Source organism: Embiotoca jacksoni, unplaced genomic scaffold (genome assembly GCF_022577435.1).
Source record: "Embiotoca jacksoni isolate LCO1_2020_lvr unplaced genomic scaffold, fEmbJac1.0.p SCAF_4, whole genome shotgun sequence".
Classification (NCBI taxonomy): Eukaryota; Metazoa; Chordata; class Actinopteri; family Embiotocidae; genus Embiotoca; species Embiotoca jacksoni.
Genome location: NW_027185392.1, coordinates 18901937 through 18922005, shown reverse-complemented (window position 1 = coordinate 18922005; position 20069 = coordinate 18901937). Strand labels below are relative to the sequence as shown.

The following is a 20069-nucleotide window of genomic DNA, read 5'->3' as shown; positions in this document are numbered from 1 at the left end:
TCATTGGACATCCGAACATAAACGGTTTTATTTTAATTGAATTGGAGCTGTAGAAGACAACGCACATGTTTTACTAAAAACATGAACAATGACTGTTTTCTTAAGTGCCCGAGTAAGCTACGACAGAGTCACAGTCAACCAGAAGAAACTGTTATTCATTTTTCATATTTTATTTTTTGTTTTTTCCATCACGACATGTGAATTCAATTCAGGTACAAGCTCATATCAGTGAATTTTAAGCAGTACGCACGCTAGAAAAGTTTTAAAAGATTGTATATTAAACTACTCTTGTTTCTAAACGCTCACAAATAAAGGAGTATTACAACAGAAGTTGCAGAGGACTGTCCGACGGCTGATTGCGGCTCCACTAGAGGGCGCTGTTGGTCAATTCTCTAAAACTCAAAGCAGAAAAACAATCTTTTTAACCAGACAATCAAAAGTAACAAAGTAAAAAATAATAATAATAATAAAAAAATCACCAGTGCAGCTGTTCTCTATTCATTTATATTATCTGTTCAGTTTGGCAAATTTTTTTGCACTTTGAGAGTAGATATGCTTCTTATTTAGCTTCAGCTGTTTACATCTTCATGCAATAACTTCAATTAAACATCTCCAGGAACTTTTGATCAGTTTGCATATCAGCTTGGATGAATTGTAGCCCACTTCGCTGTACAGAACTGCTTTTACTGAGATTGTGGCAGATTGTTTCAGGTCCTTCAACAGCATTTCTATTAGATTAAGTTCAGCACTTTGACTTGGCCATTCTAAAACATTCACTTTATTCTTCTTTAACCATCATTTGGTAGAAAGAATTGTGTACTTTGGTCATTGTCTGCCTTCAAACCCACTTTCTGTTGACTGACAGATGTCCTAACATTTTCCTTCAGAATTCACTGGTAGAGTTCAGAGTTCATTGTGTCATTATTTATATTCGTGCATTTAATGATCTGAATACTTCTTCCACCTCTGAGCTTTTCATACTAAAGGGATGAAGGATGGGAAAACTGTGCCCCTGTTTCCGAGCAAAGCCTTACATAATGTCCACTGGCTCAGTTACGGCGTGAAGTTGGTGCCTTGTTCAACAGCTCCTCCTTGTGGAGGAAGGGTGCACTGTTACTGGTATTTATATTATCAATCCAAAAGCTTCAGAGTCCTCAGATTTTCTGAAATTTGCGTTTCTGAAAAGTAGGTTCCTGTCACGAGGCCTGTTGGTGCTGCAGCAATAAATATGAAGGATTACAGTGAGATGTTTTCTCAGACATCCTCATTGGCCGACATGTGACGTTTAGGGGGCGTGGAGCCGGGTTGGTGGCACAAGTGAGTCATTTTAGTCTTCATAAAGCCGAATTCTGATCCCGATACGAGGCCTCATATATTCTGTTTTCATCCTCTCTTATTAACTTTTGTTGTCATATCATCTTTTATTTGTCTCAGTCTGTGTCTGCATCACACGGTCCTCCTCCTCCTCCTCCTCCTCCTTCTTTCCTCCTCCTCCTCCTCCTCCTCCTCACATTTTCCCGGTGCTGCTGCTACTGCTGCTGCCTCCGCGTCCTCCGTGCGGCACAGCGTGGCCATGGTGGACTCTCCCAGCGCGATGAAGAAGACCTTCTCGGTGCCAGAGATCAAGCCGCTGGACCGGTACGACTTCAACCGTGCCAAGATCTGCGCCAGCGTCCGATGGCTGCTGTCGAAATCGTACGGCTCTGCAGGTAGGCTCCGGTCTTCAGCCGCTGCTCTTCATCACTCAGGCGCGGCTTGGGTGGGGCGCTTAATAATTTATCCATCTATATATGGAGCTCCAAGTTAAGACTTGTTCTGCTATTTGGCGTCTGTGGGGAGCCTCCAGCATCCTTCTGCACAGCATCCATCTTTATCCATCAACCGCTGCCCTGATGCTTGTTGTCAACCTGCGCGTCCCCCTGAGTGTGCAGCTTTAATAGCGCATGTAGGTTACCATATTACTGAAAAGGATTTTCAGCCAATTATTTGACTTGAATATGAGGCTTGTCAGAAGGAATCTCCAGAGTGGTGCGTGATGCATGAAGGCAACTGGAGGATGTCATCGCTGCAATGCAACAAAGCCTTTTGTCAGAGCCGGGCTCCATCAGGCCTGTGGAGGGCTTTAATGAACCAGGAGAAATGGATTCACTGCTCATGATGTAGTCAACACAAGTCTGGAACACGTTTTGCAAAAAAAATATATAGCCTACTGTATATAGCTTATGTGTGGGGCCGCCTGTAAATGGGTCAGGCCTGCATAATATTTGTGTCAGTGTTACGCACGCATGTAGCGCGTGGCAGCAGTATAGTGAAGGTGAAACAGGAAGACAATGGAGTGTTTTTGGTAGCAGCTGCTCCAAATGCATGGATTTGCTTGAGAACTTATGAATATTAATGTATGTCAAACGTGCAAAATCATACGTGCACAAATTATAGATGATGTTTTAAGTGGTCCAAGCAGGTGTAATAGTGTAGACAAGGTGGGCTCAGAAACACTAACACCTGCACAATTTTTTGCAATTCAATTTGATCTAGCTGAGGTAAATAACACCTTCATGCAGGTTATTGTAATGATTCGATTTTCGTGAGAGAAATGTTGAGTCAGCTTTGTGTTCTTTGTATGGGCAGCTTTATGAGGATGACATCATACTGCAAGGTGATCTTGTAGATGCAGCTGCAATCAGTGATTGGTTTCATTTTTGAACAATCTACCTGTCAAGACCATCCAGTCACCATCAATCCAAAATCCAATTTTGATTAAGCTTGAATCTGTGGATGTTTGTCTTGACGATCAAATCGTTTTATCTGTTTCTGCTGTTTTGTCCACCCCCGGCTGCTTGTCAGCTGTACCTGAACGAATGGTCCAGTCAAACATGTGCTGTGTGTGAAGGTTCAGAGCATGCTGACGAGCACAGTGATGTCAGACTGCGCACTAACATTACAATAGTGAAGTTGTGGAGTTACTTTTGATGTAATGATCCAGGATTTGTGTTGTAGTAATGGCTTTAGACAGAATTTCACGTTATATTTGTGTCTGCTCCTCCAGTCAGTGGGACAGGAGGAGAGATGAGCTGCAAGCTCTCAGCAGGGAGGCTTCATTGTTTTCTGTCAACTGGAAAATGCCCACCGGGTGCCTCATAGAATTTTAATGGAAGCCCAGAAGAAAATAGCATTAATAAAGCCACACATGGGACTCATTCACCAACACACTCCTGATGCTGATGAGATTTATTCTGCCTGACATGGCCAAAGGACAGAAAACAGCTTAGTCAGTGACATTTCTTTAGAGTTTCTTCTTATCCTCGCTGAGAATATGTTTCTTCAGGTCACTTATACACAAAAATATTGAAACCTGATGTGGTTATGGAGTCAGTAATACGTGTTCATGTGGTCAAGTATAAAGTCAGCAGCGTGCCCTGGTTATATACCTTTGTTTAGCCTCACTGACTGTTAAGACCTCTCGTACAAGTATGATCTGATATTCTGTAAAATAAACACAAAGCTTAAAGAGCGTCATATTAATATATCTAATGAATAAAATATAATATGAAGAGAGTAATGGAGGGTCGCTAAATGTATTTGATCAGAAGGATAACTTAAAAACAAACAGCAACACCATAGCACACATCATCAAACCTTAAGCCTGCAATAAATATGTTTAAGTCACTCAGAGATGGTAGAAAACTAGCAAACGTAAGACCAGATCTTCTTTTAGCTCTGTTTTTGGTCTTCACCATCTCCTGAGGGAAACATTTGGCTCTTTAGCTCCTGAATACTCCGTGAGCTTTATTAGCTACCTTTTAAATTGTCCATCTGCCTCATGGTGCTAGGCATGAGGCAGACATTCAGTTTTTACAGGTTTGGCAGAAAACAATGCCAGAACAAAACAATGTGCTAAAAGACATTATGATGTTCCACAGAGCTGAGAGGAACTCTGTCACAGCAAGGTCATTTGCCAAAATAATGGCCCTACTTATTCAAATTTTTTCTTAACATATAATGTTATTATTACGAAAATCAAATGTATTTTCAATGTTTTGAGCACGACAAACGAAATTCAATTGACTTCTGTAGTGAAATGGATGCATATCTCAAAAGCTGGGACGGATAAAACTTGCTGTTCATAATTACCAGAAGAAGTGAGGTAATATTTCCTTTGTAATTTGTAGACCGACACTTTCAGTTATCCAGCAGCGGTCAGCATGATGTTAAACTAAAATTATGACGACTAGTCTTCTAAATTAATTCGGTACTGTTTGTATTTGGACAGAAAATAAATTTTAGTTATTTTTCAAGCAACTTTTCTTTGCTATGTAAGAGAGCAGACTGAATATCTTTGAGTCGCACACTGATGGTTGCACAGAATAAGTAAGACTCCAACTAATAACTAATAAACAAAACAAAACAAGTAGAAAATAATTCATATTTGCATCCCCAAATGTGTTTGTATGTCGTAGGATATTTTAGGGAGATTTGAAACAATGTGCTTTTGTTGATAGCGTGTATTACTTGTGATTTAAGCACCGGATTATATTCATACATCCTTATAATGTACCATCGCTGTACTGTGGAGCTCCACAGGCCTGTTTCTGTTTCCTCCAGATAGAATTAGTGACGTGTTAAGTGGTTTAGGCCGTTCCTACTCTGCAGTCCAGTCTCACTGCCTCTGCTGCGATTGGGACAAATGGCCGCTTTCCATTTCCACCGTTCCCATGGTGACGGCAGTCCCATTTCCTCCCTGCACTGCAGTGTGAAAGGCGAGGGTTCAACCCCAACGAGTGTGTGTCTCCCACTGCAGAGCAGTGTGTGCTAAAAGTGTTGTCAGTGTAATAACACAAATACATTTTCTATTCAGATTCTTTGTCTCTCCTCTCCTCTCCTCTCCTCTCCTCTCCTCTCCTCTCCTCTCCTCTCCTCTCCTCTCCTCTCCTCTCCCCTCCTCCCCTCCCCTCCCCTTCCCACTTCCCCTCCCCTCCCCTCCTCTCCCCTCCCCTCTCTTCCCCTCCCCTCCTCTCCTCTCCTCTCCTCTCCTCTCCTCTCCTCTCCTCTCCTCTCCTCTCCTCTCCTCTCCTCTTTACAGTGAAATGGGACAGAGGAAGCGTTACAGTGACATAAAGAAGCCGTACAACAGTGGTTTACAGTAAGAAAGAAAAGAAGAGTAGTTGTAGCTCTCCCTCTGAGTCTTAGTTGGATGTGTGGACAGATGAAGAAGTAAAGGAGCAGAAAAGAAAGGGTGAAGACTTAAAGGGGAATGAGGGCTCTCTGCAGAGTAAATGGAAGAGATGTAGACTCTGATATTTCCTTTAAGAAGTCCACTCCAATCTTCAGGATTATCCCGAGCTGGAATATGGGTCAGTGAGGGAAGTGTGTGTTCTTGTGTCCACAGTGTGTGTGTGTGTGTGTGTGTGTGTGTGTGTGTGTGTGTGTGTGTCTACGAAACGACCCACTCATAGCGGTCTGAGATTTCTTGACGTGCACACTTGCACACTCTCTTGTCTGGGTATCCCAGCTGAGCAGTTCATGCAGATGATGACATTATTCTCTCCTGCAGGCTCGCTGAAGTCAGAAGCTGTCGCTTTCCGTCACCTACTTTCAATCAGAGCAGAGAAAAACTTTTCCACTTTGATCCAGTTATTTGGTTTTCTTTACTCTCCAGATAATGTAGTGGGGCTGCAGTCTCTTGGCAGCAGCCTGTATGGCACAATTATTCGACAAAGCAATTCTCTGCGTTGAGGCACGTTTCTCAGAGAACAATGCAAAGAAGCTGACTAAGTTGTTCTGTCTCTTATTTCTGCAGGAAGGCCAGAATTATCTTTCATCTGCAACAGAAACTGTTTGATGGTCCTCCTGATGTGCAGCTCAGGCCTTTCGTAGATCCTCTCAGTAATTACCTCAGCTTGTAGATAATGACTGAGTGCACTCTTTCAACTTGCACCATCCCATGAAATATTAATCCTGAGCTCTTTTGAATTTATAAACCTGATTGTTTCTTTCACTCTTCACATTAAAAGAGATGCGAAAAGAAGTCTTACCTCTTTACTTCAGTATGATAACTGCTTCCAGGATGCTAACATGCTAATGCTAAACCGACGTAATCTTTGTTCTGATCACTATCTTGATTCAGTACTAATTAGTACAGCACACAATACACAAAGCAGATCAGATGTTATGAGTTTTGCATGTATTTAGGCAAACTGAAAATGTGAAGATAGCACTAGATGAGAAGTTAACGGCTCAACACAGTACCAGTAAAATGAAATAAAATCCTGGATTAAATTTAATGGCAGTTTTTTCAATAGTTGTTGAAACATTTCACTTTAAAACCCTCCAACGTCCAAATATGAGGGCATAACGTTTTGGGTTTGTGACACCTTATACTTGTTTCTGGTTAACTTAGACCTGACTGGTGAACACTTTTTTGGGGCCATCTAACTGCAGCACAAGTCTAATATACTCATCAGGATGAAAACAAGAGGGCGCCAATCGTTGTCCAAGTGTTTTACAGGCAAGATAAAAGTGGAGAGGATACAAAACCTCATTACATTTTACGGTGGAAACTTGTTTATTTATGCCTAATAATGTTTATAGTTGAATATGGAATTCAAATTGGACACCTTTTTAATGAGCTGGGACGCTGCTAAATAGGAAGTAGGGCATGTCATGGAGGTTAGTATAGCAAATTAAATTCAGAAGGATTCCTCTTCCTGGTATCATGAATGTCTAGTTTTCTTCTATCTGAAAATACTGAGTAACAAAATGTAAACTTTTTTTGTCCTTCTAAATAATTGAATATTACTTACTCATTGATAAGGCTGTTGTTACACTTATAATAAGTACAAACCTACTTTTAAAATGTATAAATGTATGATTAGGTTCCTATTTGACCTCAGGAACATCCCTCTTCAAGGTCAATCGTCTGCCAGAGGAGGTCCACATTCCACGGCTCCACTTTTCCATGTTCATATGAGTCTGCTGGAACAAAACATATATGACTGAAAGATAAAGACATTTTGAAAACACATTGGAATATAGCCTACAAAAATATGGGATGAGACAAAGTCTTTGTTCACCAGTGTAATTATTGAAATATTTCAAATCGGTGGGCCAATTGACAGACCAACACGCCACAAACATGACAAGAAGCTCAGTGACACTGTCGTCGTTCCTTTTTCAGAAAATGTTCCTGTGGAGCTGCGAGAGCCGCTTTACAAGGACCAATATGAACAAGAGCACCTCAAGCCGGCCGTCTCCAAGCTGCTTCTCTCCCCGGAGATCTACTGCCGAGCTCAGGCCCTGCTGGCCCAGGCGCACGGGGTCTCTCTGCCGGCGTCGCAGGGATCACCAGCTGACAACTCTGCCCTGCTGCAGTTCCTCATGAAGAAAGGTTTCACTCCTAAAGTTCAGGATGCAGACGTCACCGAGGACGACCTTAGCAACACGCCAATCAAGGCGGTGCGTGTTTTTTTTTTTTTTTTAAATTTTATTTAAATGCAGGCTGACCAGTTGTATTTACAGAAGATAAAGGAAAAAGGTGTTGAAGCAAAATCTACCTAAGTTTCCAAAGGAAGATATCAGGTGAAGAAAGGGAAAGGAGGAAAGATGAAAGAAAAGTAGGGAAACAAAAGAAGGAAGTAAATAGAGTGAAGGGAAAAAGAAAAGAAAAATAATAATAATAATAATAATAATAAGGAAGTAAAGTAGGGAAAAAATGCAAAGTATGCAATTATTTTTTGAATGTAGTGGTGTTAAAAGCACAATATTACCATCTGTAATGCATTAGAGTAACCAAAATAGAAATACTACTAAATAATGGGTATTAGTGTCTTAAGATTGTCATTTCCAACTTTGCAAAAAAGTTCCATTCTTGGTCACACCGTCTGTCACTGTGTGCTCAGGTGTTGAATTTATCCTTCTTGTCCCTGATTGGTGCAGAAAGCCCACCTCGCACTCATTGACTCGCTGATGTCGCTGGCTGCCAAAGAGACGGTGGGCCGCGTGAAGATGGCGGCCGAAGCGGAGCAGATGGGTGTCGGGGCTCCGTGGGAGAACGCTCTGCTCTTCTGGGTCAACAGGGTGAGACCACGAAACCATGGCAACAGCGCTGATGTCACTCTCAACCAATGGTCCTGTCACAGTTTTTCACAATTTAAACCTCATGTAGATAAGATGATCACATACAGCATGACATCACTAACAGTTTTAGGCATGACTCTGAGCACCCTGCTGATATTAGACACAGTCACACTGGGCAATAGGTTGGTGCCTCAACAACCAGGAAACCAAACTTTCTTAGAAAACTCATGTTAAAGAAATTAACTTTATGTTATGATGAGCCAGAGAAAGAGAAAATACAGTCTGGCATGTCAGATGATACTGTGTTGTTTATTGTAAAGTTTTGTTGTTGTTATTGTTTTGTCCAAAGTGTTGATTGAGGTGTGCTATTAAAAAAAACTATGCTGGAAGCACTACTGGGATCTATCAATAATGAAACAATATTATTTGTTAATATTGTATTCATATGTTTTAATTTCATTATGTTTTAATTATTTATTTAATTATTTTTTTCTCCTTTTTTCAGCCTTAGTTGTTTATTTTTTTTTTTTCATCATAATTTTTTTATGTGTAAGTGTTTGACTGTGAGGATGATGGTGTGTGCAGTTGATTTGTTTTCCTGTTTTTATGTCATGTGGATAAAGGATTAATTCATGATTTGATTTGATTCATTTTTTCATGTTAATAAAGCACTGTCATTTTTTTTGCTATTGTGGATAACAATTTCCTGAAACAAAAACAAAAACAGTTCTAAAAAAAAACATTGAAATTCTTTAATCCTCTTGCAGTTGAACCAGACGTTGAGAGAAAACACAGAAGAAGAAGAACCCCCAAAGTCTCAGACGTGTACAGACCTGCAGCCTATTCAAGAAACGGTAAAGGCACCTCCAACACACACACACACACACACACACACACACACACACACACACACACACACACACACACACACACACACACACACACGCACTCATAAACTCACATGCATGATCATTTCTGTGACGCCGAGGCTTCTAACATCGTCCCTGCTCTGCCTCTCTGTTCTCTCCCCTGGTGTGTCTCTGTCATTCCTCGCTCTCTGGCAGTGTCAGTCCACCCGTTGGTACTGGAAACTAGTCCCCGTAAGTGTACTCTTCTCTTGTCTGCTTTTCTCTCTGTCCGTCCATCTGCTATGGCTGACTTTATTGTGCCTGCTGGAAATGTCACACACACGTCTAATCTGTCCCCTCATGAAAAGTGCCTTTGTGTAGGACGGTTATATTGAATACAGAGTATCTGCTGACCTTATAAACTGACCGTTAGATGGCTGATATGTCCTGTAACTGCTGATTAATGTCAACTGATGATGTTTTGGACACTTTGGGTGTTTCTGACTTTGCTACATTCATCTCAAAATAAATATCAGAGCGGAGGGGGGAGGAGGAGATGCTGGAGAGGAAGGAGGGAGGTGAACTGACTTCCTCCCTGATTATTAAAAAATCTTTCTGCCCCCTTTGTTTGTCCCCTTCCTCTCCTCCTCCTCCTCCTCCTCCCCCCCCCCTCCCCCGCTCCTCTCTGCTGGAGCAGTGCCGTGTGACTTTGTGGGTGTGGCGGTTCCCATGATGACCGACCCCCTTGTCATTTATGCTTGTTTCCCTCTCTCTGCCATCCCCCATCCAGCATGCTATCGCTTTTTGTTTGAAGGAGTCGGGGAATAAGCCACCAGTGGTAATGTATAACACCTCTTCTCTCACCCTCATCCTCCATGTCTCCCGTAGCAACGCACTCGACCGACCGACAGACTGACCAATCGCCACACCTCACCCGCACTGTCGACCAATGACTGACTGACTGCAAACTAACCCCCTCTCCAGCCCCGAGGCTGGAAAGATCAATAAACCCCATTACGGTTTAACACTGTTTATCCACATTCATTATGTTTTTATGTTACAAAGCCATGTTATAGGAGGCATAATAAGACTGCATGTTACTCTTTCACACTCAGCATCTTTGCCCTCCTCCAACAAGGTGGTGTAACAGCACAAGTTACAGTTGATGCACCTGCAGACGTGCAGCATTTGTATTATTTTTGCGTGTGTTTGATCTCATGGGCGTTAAAGAGCGATGCAGTCTATTAGTTGATCTGATTATGTAGTTTGTACCTGATCAGAAGTCAGGGCGTACATTGTCATCTGTTTCTGCTGCATGGACACCGGAGGACAAACATCCTCATTTTCACTCATGTTTTGTCTTCATTATATATTCTTTTTGTTGTTGTTTGTAATGTCTTTTTTTAAACCTTTGCACTGAAGCCTCTGGTTGGTGTGTGTGTAAATATGAATTAATTGAGGCATCATTGGTCTTGTGCTTCCTTTCTGTGTGTTTTCTTCTCTTTTCCTGGAGTTTGGCTGGCTGCGCAGTTTGAATCAGTGCTTTTATTTTTTGCCTGATGAAAAGACAATCCTGGCTGGTTTTATACAAGTATTTCCTTTAAGCTCTCTTAACCATAACTTGTATTTTACATGACCCTTTAATCTATTTTCATATCTGTTTTTTTCCTGTCTGCCTTTCTCTTATGATCTCTCCTCTCCTCCCCTTTTTCTCTCTCACTTGCTCAAACTCTTCTACTTTGTACCCTCTTATCTGACCATCCTCCTTCTTCCCTCTCTCTTCCCCTCCAGATCCGCTATAGGAAGGACAAAGTACAGTCTAAGCTGACTCCTACTTTCCCTCTGGTTTCTGCGGTCAAAGATCTGTCTAATGGCTGCGCAGTAGCTGCTGTGCTGCACTATTACTGCCCCAGCCTGCTGCCTCTAGAGGGTACACACATGAACTCAAACACACACGCCTAAATGTACAGACTGGATGATGAAATATTTATATTTGGCTGATGTAAGAATGCATTCAAACACTCAACAGCTGGAATAATGAGCCCATCATTTAAAAAAAAAATATAGATGGTAACTTGAATAAATGCATTCCCTGATCACTAAAATGTGTAGAATTATTTTTACATTAGATTTTAGAATTGACACCAGCATGCCTTGCAGCGGCGGCACAGTGGTTAGTCTTGTCGCCTCACAGCGAAACGGTTCCGGGGTCCATTCCCGGCCTGGGCCTTTCTGTGCAGAGTCTGCATGTTCTCCCTGTGCCTGTGTGGGTTCTCTCTGGGTACTCTGGCGTCCTCCCACTGTCCAAAACCATGCACCTCAGATTAATTGGTGATTCTACAAAAAATTGCCTTCAGGTGTGAATGTGAGGTTGAATGGTCTTTGTTTCCGTCTGTCTCTATGTGTTGGCCCTGTGATAGACTGGCGACCGTGCCTTCGCCCAAAGTGAGCTGGGATAGGCTGCGGCCCCCCCGTGACCCTGTTTAGGATAAAGCGGGTACAGATAATGGATGGATGGATGCCTTGCAGCCATTTATATTCTGCTGTTGGAATTTAAAGAATTGTGCACATGTAAAACATGTATTTTTTGAACATTTTCATGGTGTAATGTGTGAATATATATTCCAGTGTGAAAGCTCTTCCAGATATTTCCTTCATTTAATCTTTTTTTTTGCCATATGTGGTAAGTATGTGTCATACATGTGATCGCATGTGGAAAACATGGGAAACTAATGTGTTTTTTTAAGGAGTATTTAATAACTTCTTGCTGACAGGCCTGTACGTCTGCACGTATACATTATATACTGAATATTAATATGTTTTCTTTTATCTGCACCTTCCAGATGTGTGCCTGAAGGACACCATGTCAGTGGCGGACAGTTTGTACAACCTGCAGATGATCAAAGATTTTTGTGAGAGCAGCTTACAGAGCTGCTGCCCCCTGGCTGTGGAGGACCTGCTCTACGCGCCATCGACTCTGCATGTAAGCACTCTGATCTTTGACGTTACACTGTGGTTAGCTAATACAGAAACTTTCATGCAACTGAGAAGTATAGATGGAAAAAAATTATGTTCACACATGTTTAACAAAGAATTTCCACAGTAACACATTTAATTCCATCTGGAGGAAAATATTTCTGTTGGCTGAAAAGTTAAACCTTCTGTGACGTCTGACTACACCCATCATTACTGTTTTGTTTGGCCTTTTCATCGTTCTGTCATTTTTCTGCAACCCACTGTTATGTACGATTGTGCACTATAATGGGTGTGTCTAGAGAATAGTGTAACCACAAGTTGGCAGCGCAAGTGCAGTACAGTGGTCCCTCTTAAAAGTATTGATCATTCACTTTCCCTGCAGTACACTTTGAGATGGTGCCGTCCTGACACATTTTTATTCAAATTGACAGTCTATGATTTTGCTTTCCTTCTAAACCAAAGTCATCAAAGCTAATTGTGCCTCCATAATCTGTGAATATGTTGTCACCTCCATCTGTGTTAACCTAACAAGGCCTTTTCCTCAGCTGAACATCATGAGCTTCATAGCAGAGCTGCTGGAGTGGTTTGAGGTTAAGAAGCCTGATTTTGTCCAGCCCATACAACCCATTGATCTCTCAGGTTTGTGTCTTCATCACATTCATAAGAACATTTCTTTGTCATTGTTATACTGAGTTTAAGCACGTTTTATGCCGAATTTTTAGATTTATCAATAGAACCTGAAATTAATGTGTTTCTGTGTCTTTCAGATGTTTCAGGATTACTAGACTGTACAAATCCAGTCACTGGGAACAGCAACAGGTACCAGCATCCTATTTATACTTCTATCTGCCCTCAAAACTGCTTTAATTCTTCACAGCTTAGATTTAACACGGTGCTGGAAACATTCCTCAGAGACTTTGGTCCATGTTGACATGATGGCATCACACAGTTGCTGCACCTTTCTTCCCCATTGAAAATTGGTTTGAAGATCCTCTTTAGCATGCCTACATGCTTAGATAGAGTGAGTTTCTGCCACATGATTGGCTGATTAGATATTTATTTGAACAAGTAGTTGAACAGGTGTTACTAATGAAGTGAACAGTCAATGTATTTTGGCAAAACCTGATAAAACTCTAAGTAAACATGACAAATATTTTCAATTAAGACCTGCTTAAGACAAGGAGATTATTCTAGAGAAAAATCTGTAAAAACCTTCGCCAAAAGTTTCAGGCCTGAAATCAAACTGCAACACAGATACAATATAGTGAAGCACTTCATATTTGTTGTATTCTAAAACCATATTGTCTTTTTTCAGTGGTTCTCCCTCCTTCATCTTCAAACAACCCTTTGTTCCCATCTCCTCCCCATTGTCACCAGGTAAGAACTATTGCAGATATCAAATGTATTTATTCTATCCATCAATATTATGCATTTGAATGCACTTAACCATTAGACTTTTCATAAACTTATTTATCTTTAATCTTTTTTGCAGAAAATAAAGGTTGGACAAAGAAACAAATCAGGTAGACACACCTCTAAACTTGATGTGGTTTCAATGGTAAATGTTGTGTTGCCTTCATGTTTTATCTTAATTTTTCAATCTTCTTACTTTTGCTTCTGTGGTCTCTGCTTTTCCATACTTTTTGACACAACCCATCCATCTGTCCATCTATCCGTTGTCACCCACCTCTCTGCAGTCGTCCTCTGTCAGCAGTGACTTTCAGCATCCCATTTGGGCTGGACAGTGATGTTGACATTGTCATGGGAAACCCAATCGATTCTGTCTTTCGCTCTGTCAGCACTGACGGCACTGACAGCCTCACCGCCGGCATCCCTGCAATGAACTCACCGGTGACATCAGCAGGGTTGACTCGTGTCCCATACAGCCCTCCAGAGGACCTCAGCCACCTGGTCAGTGCCTCAGCCCCATCGCAGCGGTCTTCATGGGGGCCCTATGCTCACACAACACCCATGGGAGAGCTGCCGACCATTGAGGAGGCGCTACAGGCGGTTCATATGCCTGATAGCAAAGACCGGAAGAAGGGACGGACACTTGAGAAAACTGGTAGAGGAGTGCTGGCAGGCAGACCGGAGCCCAGGTTACGTCCTGAAGGAGCTCCTGCAGGTTTCTTTCTGCACTGCCAAGAAGAGGATAATCCCCAGCTCAGTAGCTCTGCTCCCTGTCGTTCTGGGATCCTCTACCGGCCAGCGGGAGGAGTAGTGGGGGATACTGAAAGGCAAGAAGGTGGAGAGAAGAGGGAGAGATCGGGACGCAGCTCAGATATGTCACGTGACGACGACTCTGTTCTACGAGATGGCAGCGTTGACTCCTCTGAAGCATCGGATGATACGCCTAGAAACGCCCCTGGTAATATTCGACCCGGCAATGGTCAGCAGGGAACCCACAGCACAAACAACAGTCCACGCATGACAAGCTTTGCTGAGCGACGAGACAACCGAAGAAGGCAACCTGCTACTCCTGGGGAAGAGTCAAGTTCTGCTCCAACCCCAACAACCCCAGGAACTCCACACACACCCTCCACCCCTTCAGGAGCACCTGGTCGCCAGGACAGCCCCGGTCCCCGAGGCCCTGAACCAGGCTCTGAGGCCTGGGAGCTGGGGGCTCGTCTTGAGGAAAAACGCAAAAGCATTGAAGCCCAAAAAAGACGTATCGAAGCCATTTTTGCAAGGCACAGACAGAGGCTGGGAAAAACTGCTTTCCTTCAACTGAAAAGAGAGCAAGGAGAGGGAGGCATGGAGGGAGCAGAGGAGGATAATCTCACCCTGGAGGAGCGTCTCACTTGCATGGAGGAACAACTGAAACAGGAGGAGGAGAAAGAAAAGAAAGAGAAAGATGGTGAGAAGGACAAAGAGAAGCCATCTGTTTCTAATCTTCCTCGGTTAGAGAAGCAGGTCACATTCTCTATTGAAAGTAAGAAAGGGGCAGAAAAAGAAAAAGGAGCAGAGAAAGAAAAAGGAGCAGAGAAAGAAAAAGGAGCAGAGAAAGAAAAAGGAGCAGAGAAAGCAGGTGAAGCTGTCATAGTGGAGTGCAATGAGGTGGTGCAGAAACTGAGTGAAGCATTGCAGTCACTACAGAAGGACATGCAGAAACTTACTGAACAGCAACAGCAGCTCATGGGCAACCAAAGACCTAAAAATACACCCAGAACCACTCCAAAATCAACAACTACAAGTAATACCAAAATGCCAGTCAAAACCCCTCCTCACACCCCGACAAAGACTTCTACCAGGAGCACCAGTAAAGCTTGGGTGATTCCTGCTGTTTCCAGTCCTCCTTCTGTTTCTTCCCCATCACGACGTTCTCACGTTCTTTCCTCGTCCACTTCCCCAAAAACTGTTGTCTCCTCCTCCTGCCCAGCTCCTCGCACTAAGATTCAATCTTCCTCCACTCCCCGCAGCCCCAAACACCACCCACGTTCTCAACATCAGCCGCACCCACGACCCTCTGAACTCAAGTTTCCTCCGCTCAATCGGGCCTTGACACCAACCCACAATGTGGACACACTCCCCCACCTGCGACGAGTGTCCCCCAGCAAGTGTCAGGTACAGACCTCGTCTTCCTTCCGCATCGGTGGGCCCCGGACTCCTCAGGAGCCTCCTCAGCCTACCCAACAGCCACATCCCGATGAGAACACCTCAGACACAGGCTCGAGCGAGACACCCACCCAGTTCAGCCTGGAGTTGGAGCAGGAAGATGGGGAGGCTGTTGGAGGGCTGCCGGTCTTGCCACAGCCCAAACAAGATCGCCAGGGGGCTGCTTGTGGCAGCAGCTCTGGTGCTCCTTCTGAGTGCTCATTTGAGAGCGAGACTTTGTCCCTGTCTGCTGCGTACAGCGCAGTAGGTGATGGAGGAAGAGCCGCAGGTGCAGGGAAACGCTTCAGCCTGATAGGGGTGTCATTATCATCTCATGGAGGGCCTGAGGGAGGCAGTGATGAACCAACCGATGAGGGGCATGAGTTTTCCTCTGATTCTATGAGCGACCACACAGAATCTGCAATCGAAGCAGCAAGGGGACTCGATGCAGAACCTTTAGATCCCATTGAGCAACTGAATATGGCCACAGAAGCCAGGGATTTGCCAAAACAACCAACCGAATGCAACGAAGAGCACACGAGACAGACTGAGACTTTGGAAGCAAGTGGAGAGCTGAATGAACAGGAAACCAGAGGAGGAATTGGGTTCTTCTTTAAGGTGAGTGCTTGCAAAAGAGAATTAAGAGATAGTTTAGCATGCACATGAAGTCTGTCTTAACAGCTGAGTGAATGCCAATGTGCTTGTGTGGTTGTAGGAGGAGGTACATAGTGAAGGGGAGATGGCCCAGCGTAGAGCTTTGCTGTTGGAAAGACAGCAGAAGAGAACTGAGGAGATAAAGAAGAGGAGACAATGGCATGAGCAAGAAAGGTAACACACAGACACACACATTTACGAAAGCACCTGCACAAAGTGGAGTTTACACAGTTCTTTGCATCCAAACTTTGCAGTTCTCGAATTTGTCAAAGTCCAACTGAGCTGCATAAATGTAAAAGTAACCTAATTTCTCTGGCTTGGTTTCAGATCAGTACTGTCAGAGAAAAGAGTGGCATCTCCGGCCAATACACCTCCTGCAGGCACAACCTCACCTTCCCCCACACCTCCAGCCACTCCAGTTCGCCGTGGAGGTTTCACACGAGAGGAGTACGCACGCCGGCATCAACTCAGAATCATGGATGACCTTGACAAAGTGCTTAAGCAGAAAACCACCAATCAAGGACGATCTTCTACTAAGAAAAGCCGCTCCCGGCCTCGCAGCATGACCAGGGAGGAAACACAGTTGTCTCTAAGTCCAGCCAAGGGAACAACTGGTAAAGTCAAAAGAGAAAAAAGTAGTCAACTAATCAAGGGTGTTTGTAGATGACTTCAATGACTTAACTGTTTGAATGTCTTAACATTTGTTTCCCCAGGCTCTAAGTTGACCAAAGTCTACTCTCACTCCTCACTCAACCTGGCAGCCACAGATGACCCAGGAAACAAAGGCACTGACCCTACAAAGAAACCCCACAGGTATGTCTCTTTAATACCATTACTAGATGGTCGTTGGTGGTATTGCAAGCCTCAAGCTGTGGTGCTCAGCTTGCAGTGTCAAAATTACTGCAATAGAATATGCCACTCACTACTCACTGTTTTGCAGTCTGCTGTGATTTATAACAATGTGAGGGACTAATTTATCCGCTGTTTGACCTCTCTCCAGTAACCGTCCTGATTCACCCTTAAGATGCGTGACACCAAGCAGACTGGCCAATCAAAACGGAGATAAGGACTGGGAGACTGGTTCCAATGGAACTTCAACTGCACCAGAATATACAGGTATAACACTAAACAGAGCTTCTTCAGTCCTTGTATGTGATGTACAAGTCATTACAATTATAGGTTTGCAAAAACAAGTGTGCCTGTGTTTGTATTTTCAGGTCCAAAACTCTTCAAAGAACCGAGCTTCAAGTCCAACAAATACATAATTCACAACGCTCTCTCTCGCTGCTGCCTCGCTGGGAAGGTTAATGAAACGCAAAAAAGCAAGATAATTGATGTAAAGGAGTCATTTTACTTTACTATTAACCACAAGTATTATTAATTGAGACATTTATCATTCATGGCTTGTTTTTAATCTTGTTCTTTGTGTAATTGTAGACACCACACTTGGTCATCTAATATGATTTGTTGTTGATTTTCTTTCCCTCACTTTCCCTGTTCCAATCTCAGGAGATGGAGAAGAGTCCTGCCAACCACTTCCTCATCCTCTTCCGGGATTCCAGCTGTCAGTTCAGAGGCGTTTACACCATGAACCCCGACTCCCAGGAGATGATACGATTGGCTGGCGTGGGCCCACGGACAGTTAGCTCAACCCAGGTGGAGTCCATCTACAAATACAGCTCAGACAGGAAGCAGTTTAGTGCCATCCCCTCTAAAACAATGGGCATGAGCGTGGACGCCTTCACCATCCCCAGCCATCTTTGGCAAGGAGGAGGAGGAGGAGGAGCAGGTGGAGGAGGAAGCAGGAGAGCGAGCATTACTAAAAAGGCGATAATTTCCAAGTGAGGACCAGAACACATAATGACACATCATTAAATAAACACGATAAATACACTGTAATTACAGTGAAACCTGAAGTCAAACACAAAATAACAGATATTTATCTGCACACAGATGGGCCTATAGACAAGTGTGTGCATAAATACTACACCTTACCCCGCTTGCCCTCAGATTTCACAAGAAATATAAAATATTAAACAATTATTTGTACTCCCCTTTATGTGTATAAAAATGTCAACCGCACAACTTTCAGAGAACAGAGACACTCATACAGAGGAAGGTTTTGTAAAATGTTAATTGCACAAGGAAGAGTTACTTTTAAAAAGTCTCATTACGTATGCTTTCATTATTTGAATGAAACTCAAACTTTTTTTCTTGAGTTGTTTATTGAAAAACACTGACATTCATGAAACACAACAATTACAGTCTCTCCGGTTCTGTGGGCTGAAGTCCTCAAGGAAAATATCAGTTTTATACATAAAGCCAAACAACAGGGAAAAATGCCTTCGTGTCAGAGTGACTGACAGGACTTTTATTTTGTACAAAGTTAATTCTACAAACAACTGTTAGTAGGTGGATCGAAGCACATTTGTTTTGCAAAATGAAAGCCAGCCATAACCATGTGATGCAGAGAACCCAGGTGATCTCAGTTTTAAAGGACATCTGTAAATGTGTCAGTGGTTTTCAGAAACGGTTACCACAGCATGAATGGTTACTTACTGTATAAGGAATAAGCTTAATTCAGAATAATATCACAGTGAAAAGTTGTGGTTTGATGAAACTATGTTGATGATATATGAGCGTTAGAGGCCAATTAACACAACTTTTGTACACTGAACTAATAGGATACTGAGGATGACGTGTCATGTGAAGCATACGTTTAGAAGTACGTACATGGGTTGTCATGCTCTTGGGTAGGGATGGAGGTCCAAGCTCCACTGCCATTGAATCCCCAAATGAATCATTCATTCACAAGTCTTCTTTCATCTCTTTATGACTCTATAGGCATTCGCGAAGAAAAAAAAAGTGCTAACTCAGGGAAATGGTTGTTTACAAGACTGCATGAATAAACATGGTGGAGAGCAAAAAAAAATACTGTGAAATGCAGTATTTGCAGGAGGGAACCCCTGAATAAATATTCATCTACCATCCATACCATGTTGTAGGTCAAATGTGATATTTTTCATAACCTGAGAAGCACCTCTGCTCTGCCCATACCATTTACTGTGACCCGCCAGAGTCTGTGACCATGCTATAATCCATTACATATAGTCAATATTATTTCCACTGAATTGTTTTATCTTAGTTTCTACACACTCTGCAGGTGTAGAAACTAAAGTAAACACTTCTGTGTTTCCTGTTGCAGCAAAAGGAAAAATTAGTCAAAGATTCATTAGGGGATTCAGAAGAATTTGGTACGTGAAGTTCAGATTTGGTAAAATGCTGTTGAAGCCCATCCCTACTCTGGGCAGAGTGCATATTAAACTGGTGTGTTTCAAACCAGCATACCTGTATTAAAGAACAAACTGGATTAAACACCACTGAACCAGCTGTTTCTCTGTCGTTTTTGTTTTATCTCACACTTTTTAACCTCGACATATTGTTCAGGTCTTCCTCATTTCCTGTTTCTCCCCATTTACTAACAGTGAGAAATTTAATTTAGTTTTATTTATGTCGACCCCAAATCACAACCTAAATCAGCTCAGAGCACTTTGCATAGTAGGAGCTAAACCTTGCAATGAAATCACATCATGTTGCGAACACTACATGTTTTAAATGACTGTCCTCGGGAAGAAAACAGCCTTCTAAATGGCTGCTCCATGACACTGAGAGGCCCTAAATAATTTAAATAATAAACACAGAACTTTAATATGTATTCATTTTCTGGCCTCTTGGAGGCACCCCAACAAACTGAAAACTTAACACCGAAACTGGATGGGAAATTGAGAAACATAACTATTGACAAAGTCATTTCACATTTCATTTCATTGAATTCTCAAATCTTAATCTTAATGGTAAAACATTCAAAGACCTGTGCAAACAATCACAGTAAGCAAATGATTCTCCTGGTTAAGGAAGTGTAAA

General features: G+C 42.7%; 1 protein-coding gene across 5 annotated transcripts; it reads left to right on the top strand.

Annotated features, from left to right (window-relative positions):
• Positions 1–1345: 1345 nt before the first annotated feature.
• On the top strand, positions 1346–19535 carry LOC138208813 (calmodulin-regulated spectrin-associated protein 3-like). 5 transcript variants are annotated; one of them, XM_069166952.1, is made up of 19 exons: positions 1346–1709; positions 7175–7452; positions 7933–8073; positions 8841–8927; positions 9138–9173; positions 9712–9759; positions 10713–10851; positions 11765–11904; positions 12443–12536; positions 12665–12716; positions 13213–13274; positions 13390–13420; positions 13697–16109; positions 16207–16319; positions 16473–16759; positions 16859–16958; positions 17146–17261; positions 17363–17481; positions 17655–19535. In XM_069166952.1, exons 1-19 carry the CDS (start codon positions 1574–1576, stop codon positions 17988–17990), a joined length of 4728 nt encoding a protein of 1575 aa, XP_069023053.1. In that variant the 5' UTR covers positions 1346–1573; the 3' UTR covers positions 17991–19535. The 5 variants fall into 5 exon arrangements, with proteins under 5 accessions (XP_069023053.1, XP_069023048.1, XP_069023049.1 ...); XM_069166947.1 differs by having other exon boundaries at positions 13595–16109; XM_069166948.1 differs by lacking the exon at positions 9138–9173 and having other exon boundaries at positions 13595–16109.
• Positions 19536–20069: the final 534 nt, after the last annotated feature.

Bases quoted from the DNA above. Each gene is read 5' to 3' on its own strand.
- LOC138208813 (XM_069166947.1), top strand. From the start codon at position 1,574: ATGGTGGACTCTCCCAGCGCGATGAAGAAGACCTTCTCGGTGCCAGAG. The intron at 13,421-13,594 runs GTAGACACACCT...ACCTCTCTGCAG, and splicing joins TGGACAAAGAAACAAATCAG to TCGTCCTCTGTCAGCAGTGA. The intron at 16,110-16,206 runs GTGAGTGCTTGC...GTGTGGTTGTAG, and splicing joins GAATTGGGTTCTTCTTTAAG to GAGGAGGTACATAGTGAAGG.